This window comes from Phacochoerus africanus, chromosome 8 (genome assembly GCF_016906955.1).
Source record: "Phacochoerus africanus isolate WHEZ1 chromosome 8, ROS_Pafr_v1, whole genome shotgun sequence".
Lineage (NCBI taxonomy): Eukaryota > Metazoa > Chordata > Mammalia > Artiodactyla > Suidae > Phacochoerus > Phacochoerus africanus.
The window spans coordinates 119,593,877-119,620,519 of NC_062551.1; the positions used below are offsets into that span (position 1 = coordinate 119,593,877).

At 47.2% G+C, this 26,643-nt stretch overlaps 1 protein-coding gene across 6 annotated transcripts in view; it reads left to right on the forward strand.

The window, feature by feature from the left end:
- The first annotated feature begins 4,564 nt into the window (after positions 1–4,564).
- FHOD3 (formin homology 2 domain containing 3) overlaps positions 4,565–26,643 on the forward strand; it is a 556,170-nt gene continuing 534,091 nt past the window's right edge. For 4 of the 6 annotated variants that reach the window (XM_047794143.1, XM_047794144.1, XM_047794145.1 and 1 more), the window contains exon 1: positions 4,597–4,887. In XM_047794143.1, the coding sequence (XP_047650099.1) occupies positions 4,723–4,887 (165 nt within the window). In that variant the 5' untranslated portion in view covers positions 4,597–4,722. Of the gene's footprint in view, positions 4,888–26,643 lie in introns of all 6 variants that reach the window. The other 2 variants (XM_047794147.1, XM_047794150.1) reach the window with 2 other exon arrangements.

Genomic DNA, 26,643 nt, shown 5'->3' on the forward strand with positions numbered 1-26,643 from the left:
TCAAGTAGAATAGGGAAGAGAGAGCCACTTTCCAAATCAGAGCAGGAGGATGGAGGACTGCCAGAGGAATGTTTCTGAGAGCACTGGGGGGAAAACACAGCATTGAGAAATTATTTGACAGAATTGAAGGAGGCATTTTCAGAGCTGTTGCAGGATAGGAAATTGACCAGCTGCTCAAGAAAAAGATAAACAACTGAAAAAAAAAATGAGGCAAGTATTAACTTCAGGAAAAAAATCCAAAAAGTTGTACAAGAAAGGCTATGTAATCATATGTACTACTTGGCATAAGAGTAACCAATTTTAACACAACCATCATTTTAGAAATCACTGAAGAAGAATTTACCTAAAATTGTGACACAAATCTATCGGGATAATGGGGAAAGGAAGTGGTCTGTAGTGAAGATAAAACCCTCATGTAGCATGATAGAATGTCGGTGTACTTTCTAAAATTCCTTTATTAGGAGTTCTCACCGTAGCTCAGCAGTTAACAAACCTGACTAGTATCCATGAGGATGCAGCCAGGTTTGATCCCTGGCCTCGTTCAGTGGGTTAAGGATCCAGCGTTGCCTTGAGCTGTGGTGTAGGTTGCAGATGAGGCTCAGATCTGAAGTTGCTGTGGCTGTGGTGTAGGCTGGCAGTCACAGCTCCAATTTGACCCCTAGTCTGGGAATCTCCATATGCTGCAGGAGCAACCCTAAAAACACCACAAAAATAAAAATAAAATAAAATAAAATTCCTTCATCAAAATACAACAATGCCCTTATATTATTTAGAAATGAGTGCCTCTGGGAGGTGGGGTAGATGGGGTTAAGGGTGGTACAATAGGGAGCTGGTTTTTTTTTTTTTGTTATAACTATTTATTATTCTTGATCTTTTCAACTAAGAGAAAGTATTCCATTACTGAAAAAGAATGATTTCAAAAAATATGTTGAGAAAAAATTGGCTGTTAATCAGAGAAAAAAGTTGTTGCTAAGAGCAATTTCAAGGGAGGATTTCAGGATAGAAATCCTCAAAAGAATTAAGGATGACCTATACGATTAACTTTTTTTTTAAAGTTTCATTTTAGATGCCAATCACTATTTCATGTTTTAAAACTAAAATGGAATGAGACAATTCCAGTCCTGAAAGTGTTATGGTTTAATAGGATAGGCATATAGGTAAGCAACTATTTTCAGTGCAACATGAACAGAGCTACAAGAGCAACATACAGAAAGCAATCTGAGACCACAGAGGAAAGAGAGACAATTCTTGTTTGGGGTGGAGTTGGAAATGGCTCTTTAGAAGAAGCTGATCTTAGAAATGAGAGCTGAAGGATAAGTGGGTTCAGCTGGCCAACTAGATAGGGAAGAGCATTCCAGGTTGAGAAGCTCACCATGAAAAATCTCAGCATGTTTGGGAAAAGGTAATAATATCAGTGTGGCCAGGGTGTACATTGGGGAATGACGGAGATAAACTCCGGGTGCTAGACCAGGGGAGTTCTTAGAGGGCCTTATGGGTCATGCTAAGGGGACTGGCACGTAAGGGTGACACATGTAATACACATCTTAGAATGATCACTGACTCTGGGGAAGCTGATTGAAGATTAAATGCAGGATGCAAGACTGGGGAAGGGGGATTCATTAGAAGACTAGCATAGGAAGTGAGGACTAGACAGGAGGAGAGTTGAGAAATATTTCAAAGGCTGATTCAGTGACAGGTCATAGTGACCAATGGCAAGATACAGAACTCTGAGATGACTGCGATGCTCACTCACTCATCAGACATGTCTTGTGAGCTTTTTCTGGGTTAGGCACTCTGCCAGGCACTGGGGGAGAGGGACATAGGGCTGAATACAATACGGTCCCTGCCCTAGAGGGGCTTTCAGTTTAGTGCGAGCACAGAGATAAATGAACACTACTGTGATGCTCTGCTCTTAAGAGAACAGAGCACAGAGGGACTGAGAAGAAGCTGCCAAAGAGGGAGGTGAACCCAGAGTGGACAGAACAAATGAAGCTAAGGGGAGGAGAGTTTGGGAAGAGAGTGGTCCATGGTGACAGATGCTGCCAAGAAAGCGGGTAGCAGGGATGAGGTGTCCCCCAGATGAGGCAATTAGGATGGCATTGATGGCAGAAGAGCAGGGAGGGCTGCTCACCAGATGTCATGGGATCTGGAGCAGAAGTGGTGAGGAGGGTGAGAAATGAATAAAGCTCTCTCTCTTTTTTTTTCCCCCTGAAGTTGGTCAGCTGCCACTGAGGGGCAGGCTTCATAAAGATGCAGCTTTTAAGATGGAAAACACTTGAGTATTTATTCTCATCAGGACCAGCTATATAACTTGTGGATTCCAGTGCACAGTGAAAATTCAGGTCCTTGTATTAAATGATTAAGAATTTTAAGGAGTTTCTGCTGTGGCACAATGGGATCGGCAGAGTCTTGGGAGCGCTTGGACGCAGATTCAAACCCCTTCCCTGCACAGTGGATTAAGGATCCCACCTTGCCTCAGCTGCAGCATAGGTTGCAATTGCGGCTCAGATTTGCTCCCTGGGCTGGGACCTCCATACGCTGAGGAGTGGCAAAAATAAAAAAATAAAAAATTAAAAAATTGTGACAACGACAGAGACAGCAGAGCATGAAACCAGTCTGGGGCTCTTTTATGGGCAGGGACCTGTGTGACTGCCCAGTTTGTATGACAGGAAGACAGTCCTGATTCTCTGGGGAAGGAGCCCAGGAAAGAAAGAAGAGGGAGGCTGAATCAGTGACAGGGCCTGGTCCCAGCACAACCAGGAAGGGAGGGACTCAGTGTCCAGATGGAGGCAGAGCCTAGAGTAGAGGAAACCTAGGGCTTTTGGTCATCTCCTGAGATGGGGGAGATGGAGGATAGAGAAGGAAGGTGGGGAGGAGAGGGTGCTGGAAGGGGAGGACCTCATGCTGATTAAGAGATGGTTTTTCTTTATCCAATAATCTGTGGGGAGAGGGAAGTGGCAAAAGTTTGTGGCAGCCTGAGAGGTGTGGGAGGCCACACTTCTGGGGAGATACGCCACTGAGAGGGGTTACTGCCTGCAGGCACTTGACAGATGGGGCAGGAGCAACCACCTAGGGACTGGATAGGTGAGGCCAAGAGAGTGCAGCAAGGAGGCCTCTGAGCTGATGCGTGGGGATTCATGTTGGGATGATCATGAGAAACAGGGCAGCCAGAAACGGCTGAGGACTCTCTCCATAGGAAGATGAAAATAGTGGTGAAAATGAAAGGGTAGGAGGCCAGGGTCAAAGGAGTGGGATTTGGGAGTTTAGCATTCTGCCCAAGAGCCTGATGATGGGCTTGTCTAAAGGACTCACGCAGAGACTTAAATAGCAAAAGTAATGAGAGCTAGAAAGTCTGCTGGAATGAGCAGGTGTCATAGATCATCGTTATTTTAAGAGCAAGAGTAAGTGTGCACGTGTGACAGGGAGAGTCCATGGAGAGAGCAGGTTAAAGATGCAGGTGAAGAGTCTAAGTATGGGATGAGGGGTTCGTCTTTTTGAAACCATAAGAAAAGGAGAGAGACACGTTATAGAGCCACCTTGTGAAGATGTGGATGTTAAGAGAGATCGGGTACATTTCATGAGATCTACTTGATGTATGAGGAGAACAGCAACCGTGGCCATAGCCTGGGAATGGAGACAACCAGGAGTTCTCACTGGAAACGAAGGGGGTCACCCTCGAGCAGCAAGGAGTCTCAAGGTTCAGGCTGAAAATCTTCCCTCCAAGTCCTAGATTGCCAGCGGGTCCCTGCAATTCGGTGACCACTCCGGAAGCGACCCCCGCGGCCCCACTAGGTCCATTTAGGGCTTTCAGATACCTAACGGGCTAAGAGGCCGCGGTAATGCAGAGTGTCAACCAGCACCCACCAGGCGGCCCGGGCGCCCAGCCTAGCGCTGGTGTCCCGACCTGCACCCTAGCAGTACCCCACGCCTCACTTCTGGCGCCCCTGGGCTTGTCTTTTAAGAACAGGTGCCAGATGCCCCCAGCTCACCCTTCTCTTTCTTAGCTTTCTTTTTTCCCCAAGGGAAATCTCCCCCGGAATCCTCGCCTGGGCTCCAGGTGGATGCCACCACCCCGCTTGCTTGCTGGGGGCCGTCTCCCTCGCCTACTGGGGCCCAGCTGGTTTTCCAAATCCAGGCTGCAGGATCCAGGCCGCCGCCGCCTTCATCTGCAAAGAGTTAAGCCCTCTTCCATATGGGGAAGAAGCCAGAGGAGGGCCATGCCCCCACCCCGCCTCCACACCCGGGTTTCCAAAGCCCCGAGGGGTGCAGCTCAGCCTGGGCTCCCTGGGCCGCGGGGTGCACGTGCAGCCGGGGGCTCAGACAGTGTCCGCGCTGCCAGGGTCTGGCCGCCGGGGGTGGAGGGCTGTCTGCTCCCCGCCGCCAGTGGGCTTGGCGCAGGGCTGCGGATGCTGCGCGAGCAGTTCTCCCTTTCCAGTTCCCGGCGGCGGGTCGCGTGGGTCTCGGCAAGCCGCCGGCGCTAGGGGGACGGGGGAGGGGAGGAGCCGGAGAGCGAGGGGAAGGAGGGGGCCCGCCAGCCCCGCCCCCGCCCCGCCCCGCCCCCCGCGGCCGGAGCCCGGGCTGCAGCCAGGCGCGCCGGAGCCTGAGAGCCCGCGAGCCAGCGAGCGCCGGCCGCGGCCTCCCCTGCTCGCGGTGACCCCAGCGTCCCGGCCCGCGGCCCCGCTGATTCCGGGGCCCGCGCCCCCTCCGGGGCAGGGATGCATCATGGCCACGCTGGCTTGCCGGGTGCAGTTCTTGGACGACACGGACCCTTTCAACAGCACCAACTTCCCGGAGCCCAGCCGACCGCCGCTTTTCACGTTCCGCGAGGACCTCGCGCTAGGCACCCAGCTGGCCGGGGTCCACCGGCTGCTGCGGGCGCCACACAAGGTAGGGCCCGGCAGGGCGGTCTAGGACCCCTGGACTCAGCCCCTGCTGCGGGGTGGGGGGGGCCCGCTGGGGTAGGGGAGCCGCAGGCAAGCTGGGCTGGTCGCGGCGGGAGGACAAGCGCCCAAGGGCAGACTTCCCCCACCCGGTTAGGCAGAGGGGTCCCAGCACCTGCAGACTGGTGCGGAATCTCCCAGGCCAACAAGGAGGACTGCCTCGCGTTCCGGTCCAGAGCGGAGAGGGGGGAGGGCGGGGCCGAACAGGTGCCGCGCGGGCCGGAGGCGGGATGGAGAGGTTCCCCGCACCGCGCCGTTAGCTTGGGCCGAGGGGGCGGAGTGGGGTCAAGACCGGCCCCGAGCCGCGCTCGGAAAGAACCCGGGCCCAAGGGGCTCAGGTCCCTCGGAGGAGAGCCCTGAGCGATGCCCTGGACAAAATCTCTCAGGCCTCTGAGGCCAGTGAGGGCGGCCGCGCGGCCCTGGCGACAAAGCACGCTTCCCAGCAACACCTCTTCTTCCTCCCCTGGGAGGCACCGCGGAGGACGCGGCTGGCGCTGCGATGGTGTTCTGAGTGGCCCCCTTTTCTTAGAAGCAGGTGGCCTTGGGAAGCTTGGAGGGGCAGTCGTTTCATGCGAGGAGGGGCCGGGGCACGGAGGGGCCGCGCGCGCACAAAGCCTGAAATGAGTGTCCCCTGGGAAGAATGGATTCTTAGTCCACCGATAGAGTTTTTTTTTTTTTTTTTTTTTTTTTAAGCCTTTTCAGGACAGGCATCTTGCAAAGTGTGTGTTGCAAAAGAGCGCGGCATTGAAAGCTAACCATTTAGTTGCCCAGGAGAAACCTTCCTCCCACTTAAACAGGGTGACTGCACCTTAAAAAATTACTTCCCTGGTACATTTTTTTTTTTTTTTTTTTTGCTTAGGGTTCATATCAAAGCTTGTGGATGATTTACTCTTCTTTGAGGACCAACATAGATAAATATTTGGGAGCGATAACCCTTGATGCCAAGGAGAACAAAATTGATTTTTAAAAATTCTTTAGATTTCTGTATGATGTTCACCTGCCTTGGAAGTAGAGAGGGAGGTTGTGTAGAAGCCGGTGAACTTTGGCAGTGGTGTCTATTAGTACTAGATCAGTCCCCCCCAACACTACTTAATGAGTAACCCATTTTTCAGGAATGAGGAGTGGGGCAATTCTCTCTCCTTCTGTCTGTGTTGCTACAGGATGGATTCAGTTACTGTTCCTGGAAACCTCTCTGGTCACGAAAACAGATTGGATTGGGAGGTGGGTGAGGGAGACAGAATGATGTATTGTGGATTCAGCTTATCAGAATCACTTCTGTGAATTTGTTGGTTCTTCTCAATCAGTGGAATTAGTTAAAAGCATCATGGTTCTTCAGCATCACGGTTGTTTCATTCATTATGGTCTCTGATTATGGTGATCTTTTGTTGAAACCATAGAAGACTCATAATTGTGGCCCTGTGACCTTGAAGTGGTTCCCTTGGATTTCAAACCCTATATACACGCACTGATCTTTCAAGCTGGAAGTGGAAGTACATTTTTACGTTTCCATGGAATAGCCCCATGGCCTTGATCCAGTGTTCCTGGTCTGTTAGGGAATCCTGATGCTCCAGCATTGCCCCTCCCCCACCCCCCACCCCCTAGCTAGAAGCCACTGCACAGCAGTTAGACTGGCTGGTGGGACTTTCTGAGATGGGCCTTGTGGAATAAATAAATGTAACCAGGAGATGTCCCACAGAGACCCTTGACCCCTTGTCGTGGAGGCCAGCAAGCCTTAGTCTCAGAGCCTTGCCCAAAGATCTCTGCAGTATAGTCAGATGTTTGGCATTGTTTTTTTTTAACATGTAGAGCTGACTGAGTAGCTAGTTCTATTAGCCAGGATTCTCTAAAGCAGAATTTAGGGCATTTATATATTTTAAAATGCTGGCTAATTTCCAGCAGAGAATCTTCTGGATTGGATTGTCCATCTGTGATAGAAAGAGCTGGTGGATCTTGAGCACTTGGTGTGTGTGTGTGTGCTCTACCAGGGATGTCAATTCACGGTCTCACTTAATACTGTGCACCTCTGTGAAGTGCAGTCTATACTGTCCCTATTTTATAGATGAGAAAACTGAGGCAAAGAGTGATTAAATAACTTAGTTTCTCCGCTAGGGGTGGGGCACTGAGATTCAAATCGGGTCTGGGAGTCCCCATGGCTGCTGTGCTTCCTGGGCCAGTTCTGTGTGCTGCATCTCCTTGGGCTTCTGTTCCGTGAACCTGGGGAGTTCACCAAATCACCGTCCTAGGCTAGCTACTTAATGGCCTGGGGCAGGTGAATGTTAGAAGCATGAGTAAGAGCCTTGAGAGAATTCCTGGCCTAATAGAGTTCACAGTCAGAGGTGGGAACAATAGTGATCAATGCTATGAATTAGCTAACAGTGAAGGAGCAGGCAAGCTCTTATCCTGGGGCCCTGCCATGGGTAAGGTTTCTGGGTCCCCTTGAGTCCAGGCTGGCAAGAAAAGGAGTTCCTAGGGCAGGGGCATTCTGAGGGGTGGAAAGAGGGGAGAAGCATGTCTGTGAGACGTGCAGACGCTCTCAGTGTCCTCAGCCATCCTACATGGGAGAGTTGACTTTTGCTTGCTTGTAGATGCACATGCAGAAAAGCATGTGGGGCCTAAGACAGCAGCTGGATGGATTTTTACTAAGCGAACACACCTGTGTAACCAGCCCCTCGAAGGCCCCTGCAGAGGGTCCTAGTTTGTCAAGCTCCCCCCAGGGATTCACCTGTGCTGGGAACCCTTGAACTGCTTAACCTCTCAGGTCCTTCCCAGCCCAAACTGGAGTTTCTCCATCTTTTCTTAACCTAATGATATATGTATAAATTTACCTCATGTTTGCTGATTCTGTTAGAAGTTAGCTGTTCATTTAAACCATTGTCTTGGACAAGAACAAAGTATTGTGCTTCTTATACTTTATATATATATTTTTTTTCAAACTGCTAGACTGAACTCCACCCCCCCCCAGCTTTTTATGGTTGTTCCAAGAGGGTGATTAAATAAATGATTAGTCTGATAACAAAAAGATCAAAACAGGTACTGTATTTTCAGCAGAGAGATATTCATTTTGGTGGTTATATGTTTTTTCTGGACTAGGCGAGGCCTTTTGTTTTCAAATGCTGCTTAAACAGGTGTTTATTTCTGGTTTAGTATCTTACGAGGAAAAAAAAATCATAAACTTGGACTTCTAATTTAGAAAAAATTGTGTAGTAGAATTAATTGAATCATAGACCTTTCAAAGCTTTAATGTGTTTGGATTGAATATGCTAAAGCTAAGGCTCAAAGGATTCTGGTTTCTTTTTGATAGCCAAAGCTGGAACTGTAGACTGTTTTTACAAAAAAAGTGATAACTAGCTTGCATGTCGAAATGGCAATTATGACCTAGTAATTTAATTTAATTTAATTCAGGAATGTTTCGGAGGCTGCCGCACAGTAGAGAGAAGAGTAATAATAGCTGCCAGGTCCTAGTCGGAGCTAAGCACTGTCCTAGACATGTCTTGTCTCACCAAGCCCATAACCACCCCGTGGGTCAGGCGCTGGTACTGTTGCATCGCCCAGCAGAAGAGCCCCCAAGCAGAAAAAAAGTCAGCTGGTCCTGTGAGTGGGAAGTTCCCAAGGTGGCATTTGGCACCAGGTCTGAACTCTAAATGGCTCTGCTTTTGTGTCTTAAATATCTTCCTTCTGTGCAGCCCGCCCACATTCCAGAGTTGCATCTTCTCATTGGATTACCTTTGTCTCTGTGGTTCCCTCGCTGCTTCAGCTATCCCACCTGTAAAATGGGCAGTTGCAGCGAGGATGAGAGCCTTGGGGCTCCACGTGTCAGCTGGGTATCACTGGGGCTTTTATTAGAAGTGCATTCTCGGCCTCCCCAGGTCTGCTGAATCAGAATGTGCATTTTCCTAAGATGCCTTGGTGATTCCTGTGGTCACTACAGTCTGTGCAGTGTGGCTCAGGGGTCACTTAGGTCAGACTCTCAGTATGGGGCCGGGGGGGGGTTCTCACTGTTTTCCCTGTTCGAAGATAACTTCCTTGAGGGTAAAGACCTGGCTGCTCAGTTCTCCAGGGTTCTCCCGGAAGCTGAGCAGGGATAAGAAAGAGTGTGCACTAAGTTGATTGATGGGCATTTGTTTTAGAACACAGATCCACTGGTATTATTACTCTAATGAATTTCCACCTTAATCCTCTTAAGGGACACATCTGTTTGCTACATTACATTAAGATTTTTAAAAGATGAGATCATTAGTAGAGTTGGCGAGTGTGTTGTGTCATACAGCGTCTTTGGACAAAACTGTTTAAGAATGTTGTATGAACAGCTAAGAGCATCCAAGTTGAATCTGACTTTTCCATAATTAGCTCAGTTGGTTGGAGACTCACTATTGAGATCAGGATCATGGGATTGAACCCTTTATGGGTCACTTAGCTTTGCTTCATGCATGGCCACAGACTGCATCGATAACCCAGCCCGATGTCCAGCAGGTGTGGTCATGTCTCCCTGAAAGTGTCCGGGTTGGGATGGCCTGGTGGAAATCTTTGTTAGCAAAAGGCTAACACATGATGAGCTTGCTGCAATGGGACTTGGCATATAACTTCATTTATCCTCAGGACAGTTCTAGCAGACAGACAACGGTATCCCCAGTTAACAGATAAGGAAACTGAGGCACATTGAGGTTAGGCAGGTCATCTAAGGTCACACTGCTTTTAAGTGAAGGAGCTGGGATTTAAGGTCTTTTTTTTTTTTTTTTTTTAACTCCAAAGCCTGTAGCCAACTGTGTCCCATTATTAGAAAACCAGCAGAGCACATGCTCTCTGTGTGGGGGTGGGGGCAGGGGCAGGAGCAGGAGCAGCAGTAGCAGTGACTGCATTGCTTTTGCACTAGGCTGCCTGACACAACTTACATGGTTGTGCTCTGGTTAAGTCCTTCCAGTGCAGACGCTCAGGGAGTCTGTGCCTCTTGTCCTCAGAGTCCAACCTGCGTCCCTCTGGAAAACAGCAGGACTCCCTTTGCCCTCCATCCTCCTCCAGACTCTGAAGTGTTAGTTTTTAATGGAGGCAGATTTAAAACTGATTAACATGCTGAAGCCAACTTGGGAGCGCCCCTCCTCCAGCCTCCTTCCCCCTCCTTTGGAAGCTTATTTCTTCCTAAAGGTGAAACTCTGAATACTTGGAAACCTCTTTGTCCTCACACGGAAGACAGTCACCACTCCTGGCAACCCCCACACTGTGTCACTTGCAGGTGATGCCTCTGTTGCCTGTGGCCAGCTCAGGAATGTCTCCGATGTAAACCTGGCTTTCGAATGGGCATAGCTGGTTCCACATTTGTGGGGCATTTTTAGGCTTGGGTTTGTCAGCATCTGCTCCTTTATAGAGACAATCAGACTGCTTTTTTGTTTTGTTTTGTTGTTTTTGCTATTGTACTGGGATATGATTCTGTGCCTTGTTCTGAACTAAGTAAGAAAGAATGGGGAAAATTAAGTTACAGTGAATGTTAAGCTTCACCACAGGGATATAATCAGCCAAATCCAGATTGTGGGAAATTATAGTTTCTCCAACAAATAAATTGCAAAGAAAAAAAAAAGATGGAATGAAAACTTAGATTAAAAGGAATTTGAGACAGATCGTCCAGTTACTGTGTGTGGCTCTAACTGGATGCTGATTCAGACAAACACATTGTGAATAAATACTTGAGATCATTGTGGAAACTTGAATAGTGACATTAAAAATTATTAACAAGGAATTAATAAAAATTTAAAAATAAAATTAATAAAGATACTTAACAAAGTTATTACAGTGTGATAATAGTATAGTACTATATTCAAAGAAAAGTTTGTATCTTTCAGAGATACATACTGAAATATTTACAAGTGAAATAATATAATGGTTGGAATTTCCTTCAAAAATCTAGGATGAAGTGTAGGTAGGTGGATGAATGTGTAGAGGGAACAAGATAAACCTGGACTATGGGTATATGGGGGAGTCATACTATTTTCTATATTTCTGCATATGTTGGACTTTTTTTTTTTTTTAAAATAAAAGCTAAAAAAATTAGATTATGAGTTCTAATGTTGCCTTTGGGATCAGAATCCTTTCACTAGGTGTCCCTGTGTGTCCTGAGTGTGTTTGCGATGACTGGGACAGCCAATCACCAGTGTCTCCACTGATATTTTCCTTCCTACCCTGATAGTCATATTCTCCTTAGGATCTTTGAAAAACAAGCGTATAGGATATCTGTCTTTTAATGTTCAGGGTATCTTCCTAGGCTCCGTGAGTTCCGATAGTGAAGTCAGCTATCATCAGTTACCTAAACTCTTAGTTTAGCAAAGAAATATTAGGGTGGTGATATTATACATGGAGCTTTGGTAGATGCAGCTACATTTTTTTAAATTCACTTTTTATTCGAGTATAGTTGATTTACATTGTTGAGTCAGTTTCTGCTAGATGCAGCTAAATTTTTTTATCACTACACCGAGCTATTGCTAAGGCTATATACTTAGTGATATCTGGATAAAAGTACTCAATTTCCCAATGGCTCTTGGAGACTGTGACGTGCTTGCATGGCCACACCAGGATGTTGCTCCATTGCCAGTGAGTGGGTTTGGCCTCCATCCTCTGTGCCTCAAGAGATTGTGAACGTGGAGACATTGTTACACATGAAAATATAAGTTGATTGTGTACCTTGGCGCTCAGCATTATAGGCAACTTTTGATTTCTATGGACAGATGAACCCATTTGTCCATTGGCTCTTGGGGAGAGGAAAACTCATGAAAAAAATTGTTACCATGTATCAGCAAAATTATCTATAAACCCAGAAGTCTATTTTTAGACCCACATAGTGACTAACTGAGTCTACTTTGTTTCTGTTTACAACTTGGAAACATACCTTGTCTTCCCCACTTAGGTTTGGCACCTGGAACATTTGACTCCAAGGGAAAATGAATTTAACATTAGAAAAAAAAACTCACAATTGTTGAAGATGTCAAAAAAAAAAAAAAGGGAGAATATTCAACAGCTTGAATTTCAGTATAGAAAAATACTCCCAGGTTTGGCAAGAATGACACAGAAAATTTAGTTTCTGGGTCACCTCATCAAATATTTTTAGCATTCTTAGAAAGAGGAAAACCCAGAAGAATTTTTTTTTTTTTTTTTGGTTATTGATTAGGCTACTCAGACTCTTCATACAGCAGTATTACACCAGGGGATAAAATGCCAGGACAAGCAGAAGTGCACAGGACAAGCCAAAGATTCTTGTGAAGTTCTCAGAATAGAAGGTAACTGATGCATCTCCTGACTGGTTCATCAGATCCCCAGAGTGGCCTGGGGTTCATGGCAAACGCTGGGTGGCCAGACACTGACGTGTTTAGGGCAGGTTGGAGATTGAGCAGTAGGTCCTCAGAGGGGACAGTGAGATGAGAAGGACATCCTTCTGGCTCAACCAGAGTCACATACAGCATTGAAGCTATTCCCTGGGTTACCTGATACTGGCTACAGTTTTGACTAAAGAAGTTTATACCAATTTCATTGTATACCACTTTAGCGCAGGTTTTGCTTTATCTGTGATTGGAGGCCACCTTCTCCAACCCTCCCCTTGTCAGAATGTTAATCCGGAGTTGATGGCAGCATCCTTCACAGCTCAGGGAAGAGTGAGTGTGTGGTGGTACAAAGGTTGCTGCAGCCAGTTTAAACAATGCTGTCCCCCTTCTTTATCTGTAGGTTTATTAAATCCAAGCAAAATTTAATGTTAAGTATGCTACGCTCTCTGGAGACCTGGTTTCCAACCCTTATGACCGGGGTGAGGGGACTTCCATCTGCTCCTCTGATTTCATCACATAGGCTGCATGCAACCAGAGGGGTGCAGGGGCTGGACCCTGGGGAAGCACCCGACTGAGGACCTGAGGACCTATATTGAGTCACAGGGAGTTTGGCAGGCTTGGAGCTCTGTTTCCATTGCCTCTTGACTTCCATCGCATCAGGCTTCAGTGGGTGTTTCTGGGCTCCCTGCTGCCTGGTCCAGCAGTGTCTTCCTGTGTGAACACCCCACTGTCTCACTCCCTGTAGTTGATAGCAAGTCTTGATGGGGTGGGTTGGAGGTTCCCTCCTTGTCTTGGAACATGACCATTATTAACAGGGAAAAAGAAGGTTGGAGAAGATCAGATAGGGGCCATTCAGTGTTTCTTTCTTTCCTTTTTTTTTTTTTAAAGGTTTTTATTATTATTATTATTATTATTTGCCATATCTTGGGCCGCTCCCGTGGCATATGGAGGTTCCCAGGCTAGGGGTCTAATTGGAGCTGTAGCCGCCCGGCCTACATCAGAGCCACAGCAGCGCGGGATCTGAGCTACATCTGTGACCTACACCACAGCTCAAGGCATTGCCGGAACCTTAACCCACTGAGCAAGGCCAGGGATCGAACCCGCAACCTCATGGTTCCTAGTCAGATTCGTTAACCACTGAGCCACTACGGGAACTCCAGTTTTTATTATTTTTTAAAATTATAGTTGATTTACAATATTCTGCCGCCTTCTGCTGCACAGCAAAGTGACCCCCCCCCCCCCGCCACATACATTTCAATGTGAGGAAGAACCTAGGAATCAGGCCTAGTGTAAGAGAAAGAGTAAAATCACATCACTTCTCTGCTCTCCCCGCCTCTACCCCCTCCCCGTCCCCCACCATTCAGGGTCACTCCAGAGCCCTGAGGGACTGGCCTGCCCCTCCATGAGGGCAGGGTTGGTTGCTGGGTTGGTTGCTTGGTTTTAATTTCTATTTGGTTACTGATGTAGCCCCAGAGCCTAGAACAGTGCCTGGGACAGAGTGTAAATAGAAAATTTACATAGTGTAAAACAGTAACTCTTATAAAATAATGAATAGTTGTAAAGAGTAAATTTACATAGCGTAAAACGATAAATACCATAAAATAGTAAATAGTGTAAAATAGTAAATTTATATGGCATAAAACAGTAAATACTGTAGAAGAGTAAATAGTGTAAAAGAGTAAATTTACAGAGTGTAAAACAGTCATTGTGGTTGAATGAGTGAATTGTCATACAGCGTAGAGCTGGATCCATGCAGAAGTCCTTCCTGTCACACACCTTCCAGCATCTTCTTCATGTTCGACCGTGAGCAGTTGGTTGCCCCCCTCCCCACACCACTTCAAGTGTGGCCTTTCCCCATTTTTGAACTTTGTTAGAATTTACTCTTTATTTGTCCCTGATTTTTACCCGGAAAGGTAGATCCTCATCTCCCCACAGATGAGGGTGGAGATGGGTCTGGACAGTTAATTGACTGATTGAGCCCAAGAGGATGAAGAGCTAGAGGAACCATGACCTCAGGGTTTGGGAGGTAGAGTGACCTGTGAACTGTGGATAGTGTTGAGTGGGAGTTGCAGGAAGTTTGTTCAAACCAGTTACTTTTCCCTGCTGTAGCAGAAGTAAAAATCCTATTTCTTTTTACTCGGTGTTCAAGCTGAGTCATATGAGAGTTTTCATTGTAGCTCGGTGGGTTAAGAACCCGCCATAGTCTCCATAAGGATGCGGGTTTGATCCCCGGCCTCGCTCAGGATCTGGCGTTGCTGTGAGCTGTGGTATGGGTCGCAGATGCAGTTTGGATCTGATGTTTCTGCGGGTGGTGTAGGCCTGTAGCTGAAGCTCCGATTTGACCCTTAGCCTGGGAACCTCCATATGACACAAGTGCAGCCCTAAAATGGTAAAAAAAAAAAAAAAAAAAGCTGGGTCATGTGGATTATTTTTATTACTTAAATCAGTGTATGTATCTTGATGTATGTATGATGTCTGGTACCTTAAGGTATCTTCACACTTGCAAGTTCCATTTTGCTGTGAACTTGAACTGTGTGTGTGGAATCAAGGATACATTCCTGGGGAGAGGTTATGACAACAAAGCTAGATGCCAAAGGCAAGGCATCCACCCTTATAAAAGAAATATCTGTTCCCATCACAGAATAAGCATGTGTACATGTGTATACTTTTTTTTTGGTCTTTTTAGGGCTGAACCCATGGCATATGGGGGTTCCCAGGCTAGGGGTCCAATTGGAGCTGCAGCTGCTGGCCTACGCCACAGCCACAGCAGCAGGGGAATCCAAGCCACATCTGTGACCCACCCCACAGTTCACAGCAACGCCAGATCCTTGACCCACTGAGCAGGGCCAGGGATTGAACTTGTGCCCTCATGGATACTAGTTGGGTTCATTACTGCTGAGCCATGATGGAAACTCCAACAATAACATTAGTAGGACAAAGATCCATCTCATCATTGTTAATGCTTTGAGCAAACAGAGGCCTTCTCATCCTGTGAGTAGTGTAGTCAACGACCCTGCTTCTTCCTAGACACTTGGCAACACGCACAAATCATAAACATGATTGTTTTTGACCCAGTGACCCTACTTATAAGACTAATTTGGAGAGAGAAATGCAAATGATGAAAATGCTATATGTATAAAGGTAATTCAAAGATTGTTTTTCATAATGAAAAGCTAAAAAACTCATTTTCCAACCACAAGGGAACTATTAAGTATATTATACTTTATTATGCATAGAATGTTGAATGACCATTAAAATAACTCACACATTAGTCAGCTCAGGCTGTCATAACAAAATACCATAGATTGGAGGGCTTAAACAACAGGCATTTATTACTTACCGTTTCAAAGGCTGGGATGTCCAAGATTAAGGCGCTGGCAGATTTGGTTCTTGGGGAAGCCCTTCTTTCTGACTTGCAGATGGTCACCTCCTTGCTGTGACCTCACAAGGCAGAGAGAGGAAGCTCTGGTGTCTCTCCCTTTTCTTTTTTTTTTTATTACTTAATGAATTTTATTACATCTATAGGTGTATGACAATCATCACAACCAAATTTTACAGCATTTCCATCCCAAACCCTCAGTGCAATCTCCCCACCCCCCAACCTGTCTAATTTGGAAACCGTAAGTTTTTCAAAGTCTGTGAGTCAGTGTCTGTTCTGCAAAGAATTTCATTGTATTCTTTTTTTTTTTTTTGTCTCTTCTAAGGGCCCCACCTGCAGCATATGGAAGTTCCCAGGCTAGGGGTCCAATTGGAGCTGTAGCCACCGGCCTACGCCAGAGCCACAGCAATGAGGGATCCAAGCTGTGTCTGTGACGTACACCACAGCTCACGGCAATGCCGGCTCCTTAACCCACTGAGTGTGGCCAGGGATCCTCGAACCTGCAACCTCATGGTTTGTAGTCAGATTTGTTAACCAATGAACCAAGAAGGGAACTCCACTGTGTCCTTTTTTTAGATTCCACATGTAAGCGATAGCATTTGATGTTGGTGTCTCATTGTCTGGCTGACTTCACTTAGCATGATAATTTCTAGGTCCATCCATGTTGCTACAAATGCTATTATTTCTTTCCTTTTAATGGCTGAGTAATATTCCATTCTGTATATGTACAACATCTTCTTCATCCACTCCTCTGTCAATGGACATTTAGGTTGTTTCCATGTCTTGGCTATTGAAAATAGTGCTGCAATGAACATCAGAGTACATGTGTCTTTTTGAGTCATGGTTTTCTCTGGATAGATGCCCAGGAGTGGGATTGCTGGATCAAATGGTAGTTATATTTTTAGTTTTCTGAGGAATGTCCACACTGTTTTCCACAGTGGTTGCACCAATTTATAATCCCACAAACAGCGTAATAGGGTTCCTTTTTCTCCACACCCTCTCTAGCCTTTCTTGTTTGTAGACTTTTTGACGACGGCCATTCTGGCCAGTGTAAGATGGTACCTCACAGTGGTTTTGATTTGCATTTCTCTAATAATGAGTGATGTGTAACATCTTTTCATGTGTTTTTTGGCCATCTGCATGTCTTCTTTGGAGACTTGTCTGGTTAGATCTTCTGCCCATTTTTTGATGTTTTTTTTTTCTTTTTTGGTATTGAGCCATAGGAAGTGTTTATAAATTTTGGAGATACTAACAATGAAAGATCAGAAAGAGAAATTAGGGCAATGATCCCATTTACCATCACATCAAAAAGAATAAAATACTTAAGAATAGACTTACCTAAAGAGACAAAAGACCTGTACTCTATAAGATGCTGATTAAAGAAATCAAAGATGACACAAACAGATGGAAAGACATACCATGCTCTTGGATTGGAAGAGTCTATATTATCAAAATGACTATACTACCCAAGGCAATCTACAGATTCAATGCAATCCCTATCAAATTACCAAGGACATTTTTCACAGAACTAGAACAAAATATTTTAAAGTTTGTTTGGAAGCATAAAGGACCCATAATAGCCAAAGACATCCTGAAAAAGAAAAATGGGGCTGGAGGAATCAGGCTCCTGGACTTCAGACTATACAACAAAGCAACAGTCATCAAAACCGTATGCTACTGGCACAAAGACAGAAATATAGGTAAGTGGAACAAGATAGAAAGCCCAGAATTAAACCCACACACCTACAGTCAACTAATCTATGTCAAAGGAGGCAAGAATATACAATGCAGAAAAGACAGCTTGTTCAATAGTGGTGCTGAGAAAACTGGACAGCCACATGGAAAAGAATGAAATTAGAACATTTCCTGACACCATACACAAAAATAAACTCAAAATGGATTCAAGACCTAGATATAAGACCAGATACCATAAAACTCTTAGAGGAAAACATACACCAAACACTCTCTGACATAAACCACAGCAACATCTCAGATCCACTTCTTAGAGTATTGACAATAAAAACAAAAATAAACAAATGGGACTTAATTAATCTTAAAAGTTTCTGCACAGCAAAGGAATCCCTTTTCTTATAAGGGCACTAATCCCATCATGTGGGTTTCATCCTCATGACCTCATTTAAACCTAATTACCACTCAAAGGCCTCTTCTCCTAATTCCATCACCTTGGGGGTTAGGGCCTCCACATATGAATTTTAGGAAGACACATTCAGTTCAAAACCACCTACATGAGTCATAAGTTGTACCTATGGAAATGTAGCTAAGAAATGTCCAAGATGTAAGGAGTAACTGTCTTCTTCCAGGTCTGCTCACCAGGCCCCTTTGCATCTCATTCATTAGCAACACCGTGAGAACTGCTTGTCAGCCTTGGCTCATCTGCACCCATCCTGTCCCCTCCTTTCCATTTCCAAGTCATCTGGGCTCTCAGGTGGACTCCTGGCTCTGGATAGGAGCGCTCTGGTCCTCCCCCAACCTACTTTCCCTGCCTCCTTTGCCTTCGCTCCGGTGGTTCCCCATTACTTAAATGGTAAAATTGCAACGCATTGCAAAGATGCCCAGGGCTCTCTGGGACCTAGCCTCTGTTTTTTTTTTCTTCTTTTTAGGGCCACACCTTCGACATAGGGAAGTTCCCAGGCTAGGGGTCAAATTGGAGCTGTAGCTGCAGGCCTGCACCTGCCACAGCAACTAGGTATCCAAGACATGTCTGCAACCTGTACCACAGCTCATGGCAATGCCTGATCCTTAACCCACTGAGTGAGGCCAGGGATGGAACTCGCATCCTGATGGACACTAGTTGGGTTCTTAACCTGCTCCACAATGGGAACTCCTGGGACCTGTAGCCTCTTTTCTGCCACCCCCACATTATCTCAACTGCCCTTCCCTTCCTGCCCCTTCCTAGTCCTGGCTGTGCTAAAATGCTTGCAGAGCTGCTAAGAGGGCTGTGTTGGGTGGTGGGTACCCAACTTCCTCCAGCCCTCTACCTGGGATAAGACTGTGTCTGAGGCTCACCTCTGGTGGGTTTTCCCAGCCCTGGCCTGGTCCTGTGCAGGCCATGCTCCTAGCCCCTCCCGCCCATGCCTTACTGGTACTTATTTCATCCCATGTCAACATCTGCCCACCAGCTATGCACCCTCAGTAGCAGGAAGTGCATTTCCACTTACCCTTCAGTACAGAGTTCTAGGACAGTGCCTGATACGCAATAAGCCTGCGTCATTTATGAGTAGATGAAAGATGTTAAGTGAAAAAAGTCTAGTGTAAGTATATACTATTTGCATACATAAATATGTACTATTTACATACATGATGGTAGAGTAGACAAGAGGGTAGACATTAACCTTTAAGAACCAGTATCCTCAGACCTTTGTCACATCCCTAATCTGTAAACATGCTGTAAACCTTGTTTTTTGGCCTCTTGTGCAGGAGGTTCAAGTTTGGTCCTCAGGAAGCCTCAGGTTGGCAAGAGAAGGCCCACTCTGTGTGTGTGTCATTTCCTATTGCATTTGGAGGGGTGGGCACATGCCCCAGGGCCCTCCTTGGTGTTGGGGGGTGTCGTGAGGTCTGCTCCATGTGGCCAGGCCTGAAGCCTGCAGTACAAGCTTGGGAAGCACTGCCTGGTCCTCACCTTCTTGGTTGTTCTGGAACCTTCCACAGGCCTTGCTGCCCATGCTGATCGTGGGAGGGGAGGACCATTGTGGTCTCGTGCGAAGGGCAGAGGTGGCCACAGCCACTCTGAGCAGTGGGAAATTCCCAGAGCAGAGTGAATCGGGAGGCTGGAGTGGTGCCTTCTCTCTCTGCCAGGGGGATTCAGCCCTTTGCCAACCTGCGAGGCTCTGGGTGGATTCTGTTTCAGGTAATGGCCCTCACCTGAGAGGGAGCTATTACCCCTTGGCCTATCTGATCACAGCTCTAGGCTTCAGAATTGTGAAGTCTGGCTCCTGACCCAGCATCCAGAAATCCTTAGCCCCCTGGCTTCTGCAGGACCTGGTGGCTCCCAAGTGCTAGTGTTTGTGACCAGTGCCTGGAGGTGGAGGAGGCTGTCCAGTCGTTCTGGGGGACTCCATTCAAGTTCAACAGCCCTGTGTGCCTGGGGGTGGGATGGGGGGGGGGGGCAGGGAAAAGAGCTCTCAGGCACCCCCTCCAGAACAATAGTCAAAGATCTGAGTGGTTTTTGTTCCCAGAACTGGGTGCATTTTTGTGGACGGTGATTCATCACCGAATACGCCAGTAACAGAACCATGGCATGTCTGTACAGTTTGCAAAGCACTGGGACATAGGTTTGCCCGGCTGATCCTCGCACAGTCCTGCAGGAGGGGAAGAGGGGGCATTCAGGCCCTGTCTCCAAGGTGAAAAAACTGAAATCCAAGTTGAGACTTAATGACAGACGCATGAAGGTGGCAGGGCTAGAACTCAGGTACCCACCTTCTGACCTCCAGCTGTCTCCCACAAGGACTCATTGACTCAGTCTGTCGGAGATAATGGTGAGGAGCATATGTTGACACACAGGGAAGTTTGTAGACACGAGCACAATTGGGAAATTTCAGCTGAGTTCCTAGACATCACAGGTAACCGCTTGGTGATTATTTTTAGAGGGCTGGGAACAGGCTTGGCTAAATGGGAAGCTTTATATATCTTGATGCCGCTGATCCCAAGACATGATAAGCATCTCCTTTTATTGTCATGATTGGTGGGGGAACTAAGTCAGAAACATAACAACAAGTGAAGTAGCCTCTGAAGACAGCATATGAGTCATGTCTGAGTATGAGGCAGGCAGGCTGGACTGTAGAAATGTCAGAAGTGGGAAAACCTCCACGTGGACTGCACAGTCCAGAAAGCATCCTGGAGAGCGTGGGTGGGGTGTGAGTGGGTGAAAGGAAAGGGGAAGGGTGTTCCATGCACAGGAGAAGCAGCTGATGCTGGGGTTGGGATCAGGTGCGGATGGCTCTGGGCGATTGAGAATGGCCCACAGGAAGGTGGCGACCCACGGCTGTGGGCCATGGAGCTGGGCTGCTTCAGTGAGTGCAGAACTGTTCTGGGAGTTACTTCCTTTCCGCGTAGTGGAGACATAAAGGAAAAGGAAGGGAAGAGGAGAAAAAAAAAATTGGGGGAAGGAAACGGTTTTAGGGAAAAATCAAGGGAAAGAGAAATGGGGATGGACAGGCAGTGACTGCAAAGCTACCTATAACCAATGCATAGGAGGAGGCAGAGCGCTGGGGACAAGCCTTGGGATGGGGCCTGGTCTGGACCTGGCGTACGCAGTCTCCTGCAGTCTGTAGCCCTGGTTGCACCTGATTCCTGGTGAGTTGATGTGTTAGCCCAGGAAGGCTTAAGATGCGACTCTTTCTGGGGGCTGTCCCTCCTCCTCTCTTTTATGGGGTGTCTGCTCAGTGTCAGACTCTATTAGGATCCAGAATAAATAAAACCCAGGGCTGGTGAGATGGGATGAGCCCAGCTTCGGCTCTGCCTGGGGACTCCACACTCCCTCTCCTAAAACCTTTCATCAGCAGCATCTCCCTTGCGGGGAGGTCACAGATGAAATGCAAAAACAGTCCTGCTCTTGCTATGCTCCTGGGGCCTGCCACCTGGCTTGGGGGCCTCCAGCTGACTGCTGGGCAGGCCATGCTCCTGTTTCCCTGGACTCCATCTCCTCTGCCTTCCCTGCCGCTGCAGGGTCAAAGCAGAACCTTCAGATGCAGCTCCTGCCCCACTGCCTGCCTCCCTGCCTCTGTGTGCCCACCCTCCTGACTGACAGGGAAACAACTGTGTCCCTTCTCCTGGCCGGGGCTTTCTGCTGGACCTTCAGCCCTACTTCCCTCTGGGACCAGTCCTTTAGCCTTCAGATGGGCCAGCACCTTTTATCCAGAAATCCCCTCCTGCCCGCTTCTGCCTTTCCTTCACCCCCCACCCCTGTCCCCGCCCCATGAGACCTTATCTGGGCCCCCTGCCCACCTCACCTCCCCCTTCCTGCCCCACCTCCTACCTCCCACCCTGCTCCATCTCCCTCCCTCCCCACCAGCCTCTTGCTGAGACACCTGTCTTTCATGCCCAGGACACTTACCCCCCCCACCCCCCACTTAAGTAAGTCTCTGTCTTACTTAACCTCTTAGCAGCACTAATGCCCACTCTGAGGGATGCTTGCTCTTCTGGGTTTGATGGTGACAGAGCCACCTTCCCTCTGATCTCTCTCAGCCTTTCTTCTCCCTCCTGCCCTTTGGATGTCGGCCTTCCACGGGGCTCTGTCTCAGGACCAGGCCTTCTCCTTGCAGTTGTGGCTTCCAGGGCTTTCTGAACAACCTCCTTGTTGACATCTGGGGCCCAGTGCTCTCTCTCTGGGCCTGAGGCCAACTACCCAGCGGCCCCCTGGACAGCTCCTCTTGGGTGTCTTGCAGACGTTGCATATGTGCTGTGTCCACAGGGGATTGTGTTACCCTCCACAGACCCATCCTGCCTCACTGAGGAGCATCACCATCCAGCCAGCTGTCCAGACCACGAAGCATCCCCTGGCTCTGACCCATGTCCCTCAGCCCTCACATCCTGGTGATTTTGGCACTTCTCTCCCCATTCCACAGATAGTCCTTGGCATATAGAAAGTGCTCAGTAAATGATGAAATGGATGACAAATAGACAAGATCATATAGGAGAAAGTGTCTGTCGAATGCCAGTTTCTAAAAAAAAAAAAAAAAAGCATCTATATTAGTTATCCATGGCTGCGAATAAATCACTCTGAAGCATAGTTGTTTCAAACATTTTTATTATTGCTCACGGTGTCCTTGGCCCAGGAATTTGGGAGCAGCTCTGAGCAGCTCTGGCTCAGAGTGTCTGGTGAGGTTGCAGCCAGATGATGGCCGGGCCCCGGACCATCTCTGAGGCTCTTCATTCATAAGCCTGATGTCCAGACTGGAAGATGCAAGTGGCTGGGGGCTCCAAGAGCATCTGTTTTGTGCGTCTGTGGTCTGTCTACCAGGTCTCTCTAGCACGGTGGTTTCTGGATAGCTAAACTACTTATGGTCCACATAGGGGTCCAAAGAGTGAGGGCCAGGGTAGGGGTGGGGTATGTATGTGTGCATGTTTTCATTTAAAGAAACTTTTTTTATCACAATCTTTTACAAAGTACATTCATATACTTTACACATTTTCCCTCAATTGCCCCCAAATTTTGTCATAGGTTACTTAGGAGAGTAAAAAAAAAAAAAAAAAATAGTGTATCACCTTTTTTTTAAACCATTGCTCTCACTGCACTGTACTTAGAAGCCTGGCCACCATTCAAGGGCAAGGAAATTAGACACCTTTATTTCCTGGGAGAAATGTCAAAGGATCTGTGAATTTTTTTTTTTTTTTTAAGGGCTGCACCTGTGGCATGTGGAAATTCCTAGGCTAGGGGTTGCACTGGAGCTACAGCTGGCAGCCTATGCCACAGCCACAGCAATGTGGGATCTGAGCTGCATCTGCAACCTACAGCTCACGGCAACGCCGGATCTTTAACCAGCTAAGAGAATCCAGGGATCAAACCGGAATCTTTATGGACCCTGGTCAGGTTCGTTTTCACTGAGCCACAAAAGGAACCCCAGAATCTGTGCACTTTTAAAAAAGAAATCTAGGAGTTTCTGTCATGGCACAGTGGAAATGAATCCAATTGGGAACCATGAGGTCGCTCATTGGGTTAAGGATCCGACATTGCTGTGAGCTGTGGTCAGGTCGAAGATGCTGCTTGGATCTGGCATTGCTGTGGCTGTGGCATAGGCCAACAGCTGTAGCTCAGATTAGACCCCTAGCCTGGGAACCTCCATATGCCCAGGGTGCAGCCCTAAAAAGCAAGAAAATAAAAAAGAAATAAAAAAGAAATCTCCATATAGTAAGATCCACTTTTGGTATTCCATCCTGTGAATTTTAACGTATGTATAGCTTTTAAAGTTTGAAATTTAGGAATTTCCCTCATGGCTCAGTGGGTTAAGGATCCAATGTTGGCATTGCCATGGCTATGGTTACAGCTGTGGCATGGGTTTGATCCCTGGCCCGGGAATTTCTGCATGCCATAGGCACAGCCAAAAAAAAAAAAAAAAATTGAAGTTTAATTGACTTACAATATCATAATCATTTCAGGTGTACAATATTGCGATTCAGTAATTTTGTAGATTCCATAGTGTAGCATGCCTAGATTCTTGTAACTCCCACAGGATATGGACCAATTCCAGCAACCTGAAGAATTTCCAGGGGCTACCCTTTTGTTGTCAGACATCCCTTCTGCCCAATCCTTGGCAACCACAGGTCTATTCTCTCTCCCTATAGCTTTGTTGTTCCCCAGGATGCCATCCATATAAACAGAATTAGTGTGAACCTTTAGAGACGGGTTTCTCTCACCCTGCACAATGCCCCTAAGATCCATCTAAGTGCGCATTGATGGTTCATTCCTTTGTTTGTTTGTTTGTTTTTGTCTTTTTCTTCTTTTAGGGCCGCACTAGCGGCATATGGAGGTTCCCAGGCTGGGGGTTGAATCAGAGCTGCAGCTGCCAGCCTATGCCACAGCCACAGCAACACCAGATCTGAGCTGCGTCTTTGACCTACACTACAGCTCATGGCAACACTGGATCCTTAATCTGCTGATCGAGGCCAGGGATCTAAACTGCAACTTCATGGTTCCTAGTCGGATTCGTTTCTGCTGCGCCATTACGGGAGCTCCAGTTCGTTCCTTTTTAACACTGAGTGATATTCCATCATATGCATGTACCAGTGTGTTTGTCCATTCCCTTGCTGAAGGGCACGTGTGTTGTTTCCAGCTTTGGGTGCTTACACATGAAGCTGCTATAGATTTTTGATCTGGAGGCTGATCTCTTAGCCACTATGTCATACCACCTTTTCTGCTCTGTACAGTTGTGTAGAGATTTTATGTGAGCATATGTTTTCATTTTGCTAGGATAAATACCTACAGGTGGGGTTGCTTTTTGGCAGAGGACGATCTGGCTCTTTCCTTAGCAGAGCTGTTAGGAGGTTTTTACTTATTAGGCAAATTACCCTTTGTCAGAAGAATTAGTTACTGGAGTCTTTGGACTTCAAAGTGTGATTACTTTTGAAAACACTGCACACAGAAAGGACTATTCATTTAAAAGTTGTTGTTTGTAGTTATCCAACTGTACTTTATTGTTTTTTGTTTTGCTTTTTAGGGCCATACCTGCGGCACATGGAAGTTCCCAGGCTAGGGGTCAAATCAGAGTTATAACTACCAACCTACACTGCAGCCACAGCAATGCAAGATCCAAGCCACGTCTGTGACCTATACCACAGCTCATGGCAACACCATTTCCTTAACCCATTGATGAAGGCCAGGGATTGAACCCGCATCCTCATGGATACTGGTCAGGTTCGTTACCACTGAGCCACGATGGGAACTCTAGACTGTGCTTTATTCTTAAGCATTTGAGGCCCTGTTGTGGATGAATCCTGCCACCCCTGCAGCCTTGTCACCCTGAGTGCTGATGTCACCCAGCACTTGCTCTATATCCTCATCCCACAATTTTACAAAGGGATGGCGACCCCATAGAGCACAAATCACCAGGAACTCTACCAGTTGGAAAACTACCATAAATAGATGAAGCAGCAAGCAGCATTGGAGAATGTTAGCCTATGAAAAATGCACTTTGATCATGGAGCATAGCAGTGAAATGAGCGGTCATGGGTGGGGGGCAGGCGGCTGAGGGAAGGAGGTTCTCTTCTCTTGGCAAGTCAGAGAATAGATCTGAAGTGAGGGAGGGAGGTGGCGGGAATAATGGAGGGTGACATATTTAAGTTCAGAGGCGATAATAAAAAAGGTCCAGCTTTCGGATGAGTTTGACCTCTTGACCAAGGGAAACCTCTGTGTCCAGAAGCTTGCCAAGCCCTCCAGGTGGCCCTCAGCAGAGGACTCATCCTTCATCTGGGCTTCCTGCTCACCCCATTTGTGCTTGGCTGGATGAGACCCCCAGCTTGGGGGCCTGCCCAAAACACACACACTGAGCTTCTTTTCTGCTCTGTGGGGTTACCTGGGAATACTTACTTCCTGAGGGTGTTCCAGGATGTCACTTGGGTCAAGGGCCTAAAGAGGAGAGTTCTGTGTGGTTCTCCAAGTACCTTTAGAAACTGAGGGTATCAGCTTGTGCATTCCTTTTTTTTTTTTTTTTTTTTGTCATTTTAGTGCCACACCTGTGGCATATGGAGGTTCCCAGGCTAGGGGTCTAATCGGAGCTGTTGCTGCCAGGCTATACCACAGCTAAAGCAATGCCAGATCCTTAGCTCACTGAGTGAGGCCAGGGATCAAACCCGCAACCTCATGGTTCCTAGTTGGATTCGTTTTCACTGCGCCACGATGGGAACTCTAGCTTGTGCATTTAGGAAAGGAAGTTTCATATGAAATCATGTGGGACCTACTCAGAGTCCTTCACTCACCTTGCACCAATGGGAGTCTTGTTCTTTGTCAGGTTCTCTGCAGGGTACTTGGAAATCAAACAAGAAGAAAGCATGGGCCTTGTTGCCGGGAACTCACTGGCCAGGATGGTGACAGGCTGGCCTGATATCCTAATCATAGGTATTACTCTATTCCTATGAAAAAATGCATTCAATGCCCCAGACAGCCAAGGCACAGTAACTTTTGAAGGCCACTCAGGTATAAGTTGGGGACTATGCTTATGTGGGGAATTGCAATTGGCCTTGATTTGGGTGAGTTTCATTAGGCCCTTCTGTTTGTGCCAAGATGTTTAGGATGGCCCCTTAGCTGCCTTCTGGCAAGTCAGCCCCTCTCTCCCCCACTGCCTTGCAGGCTTTTCTTGGTCTCTACCTACTTCCTTGGCTGCTTAAGAGCTCTGTATTCCAGGAGTTCCAGTCGTGGCTCAGTGGTAACGAACTTGACTAGTGTCCATGAGGATGCAGGTTCAGTCCCTGGCCTCGCTCGGGGGGTTAAGGATCTGGTGTTGCTGTGAGCTGTGGTGTAGGTCGAAGATGCCGCTCAGATCCCGAGTGGCTGTGGCTCTGGCGTAGACCA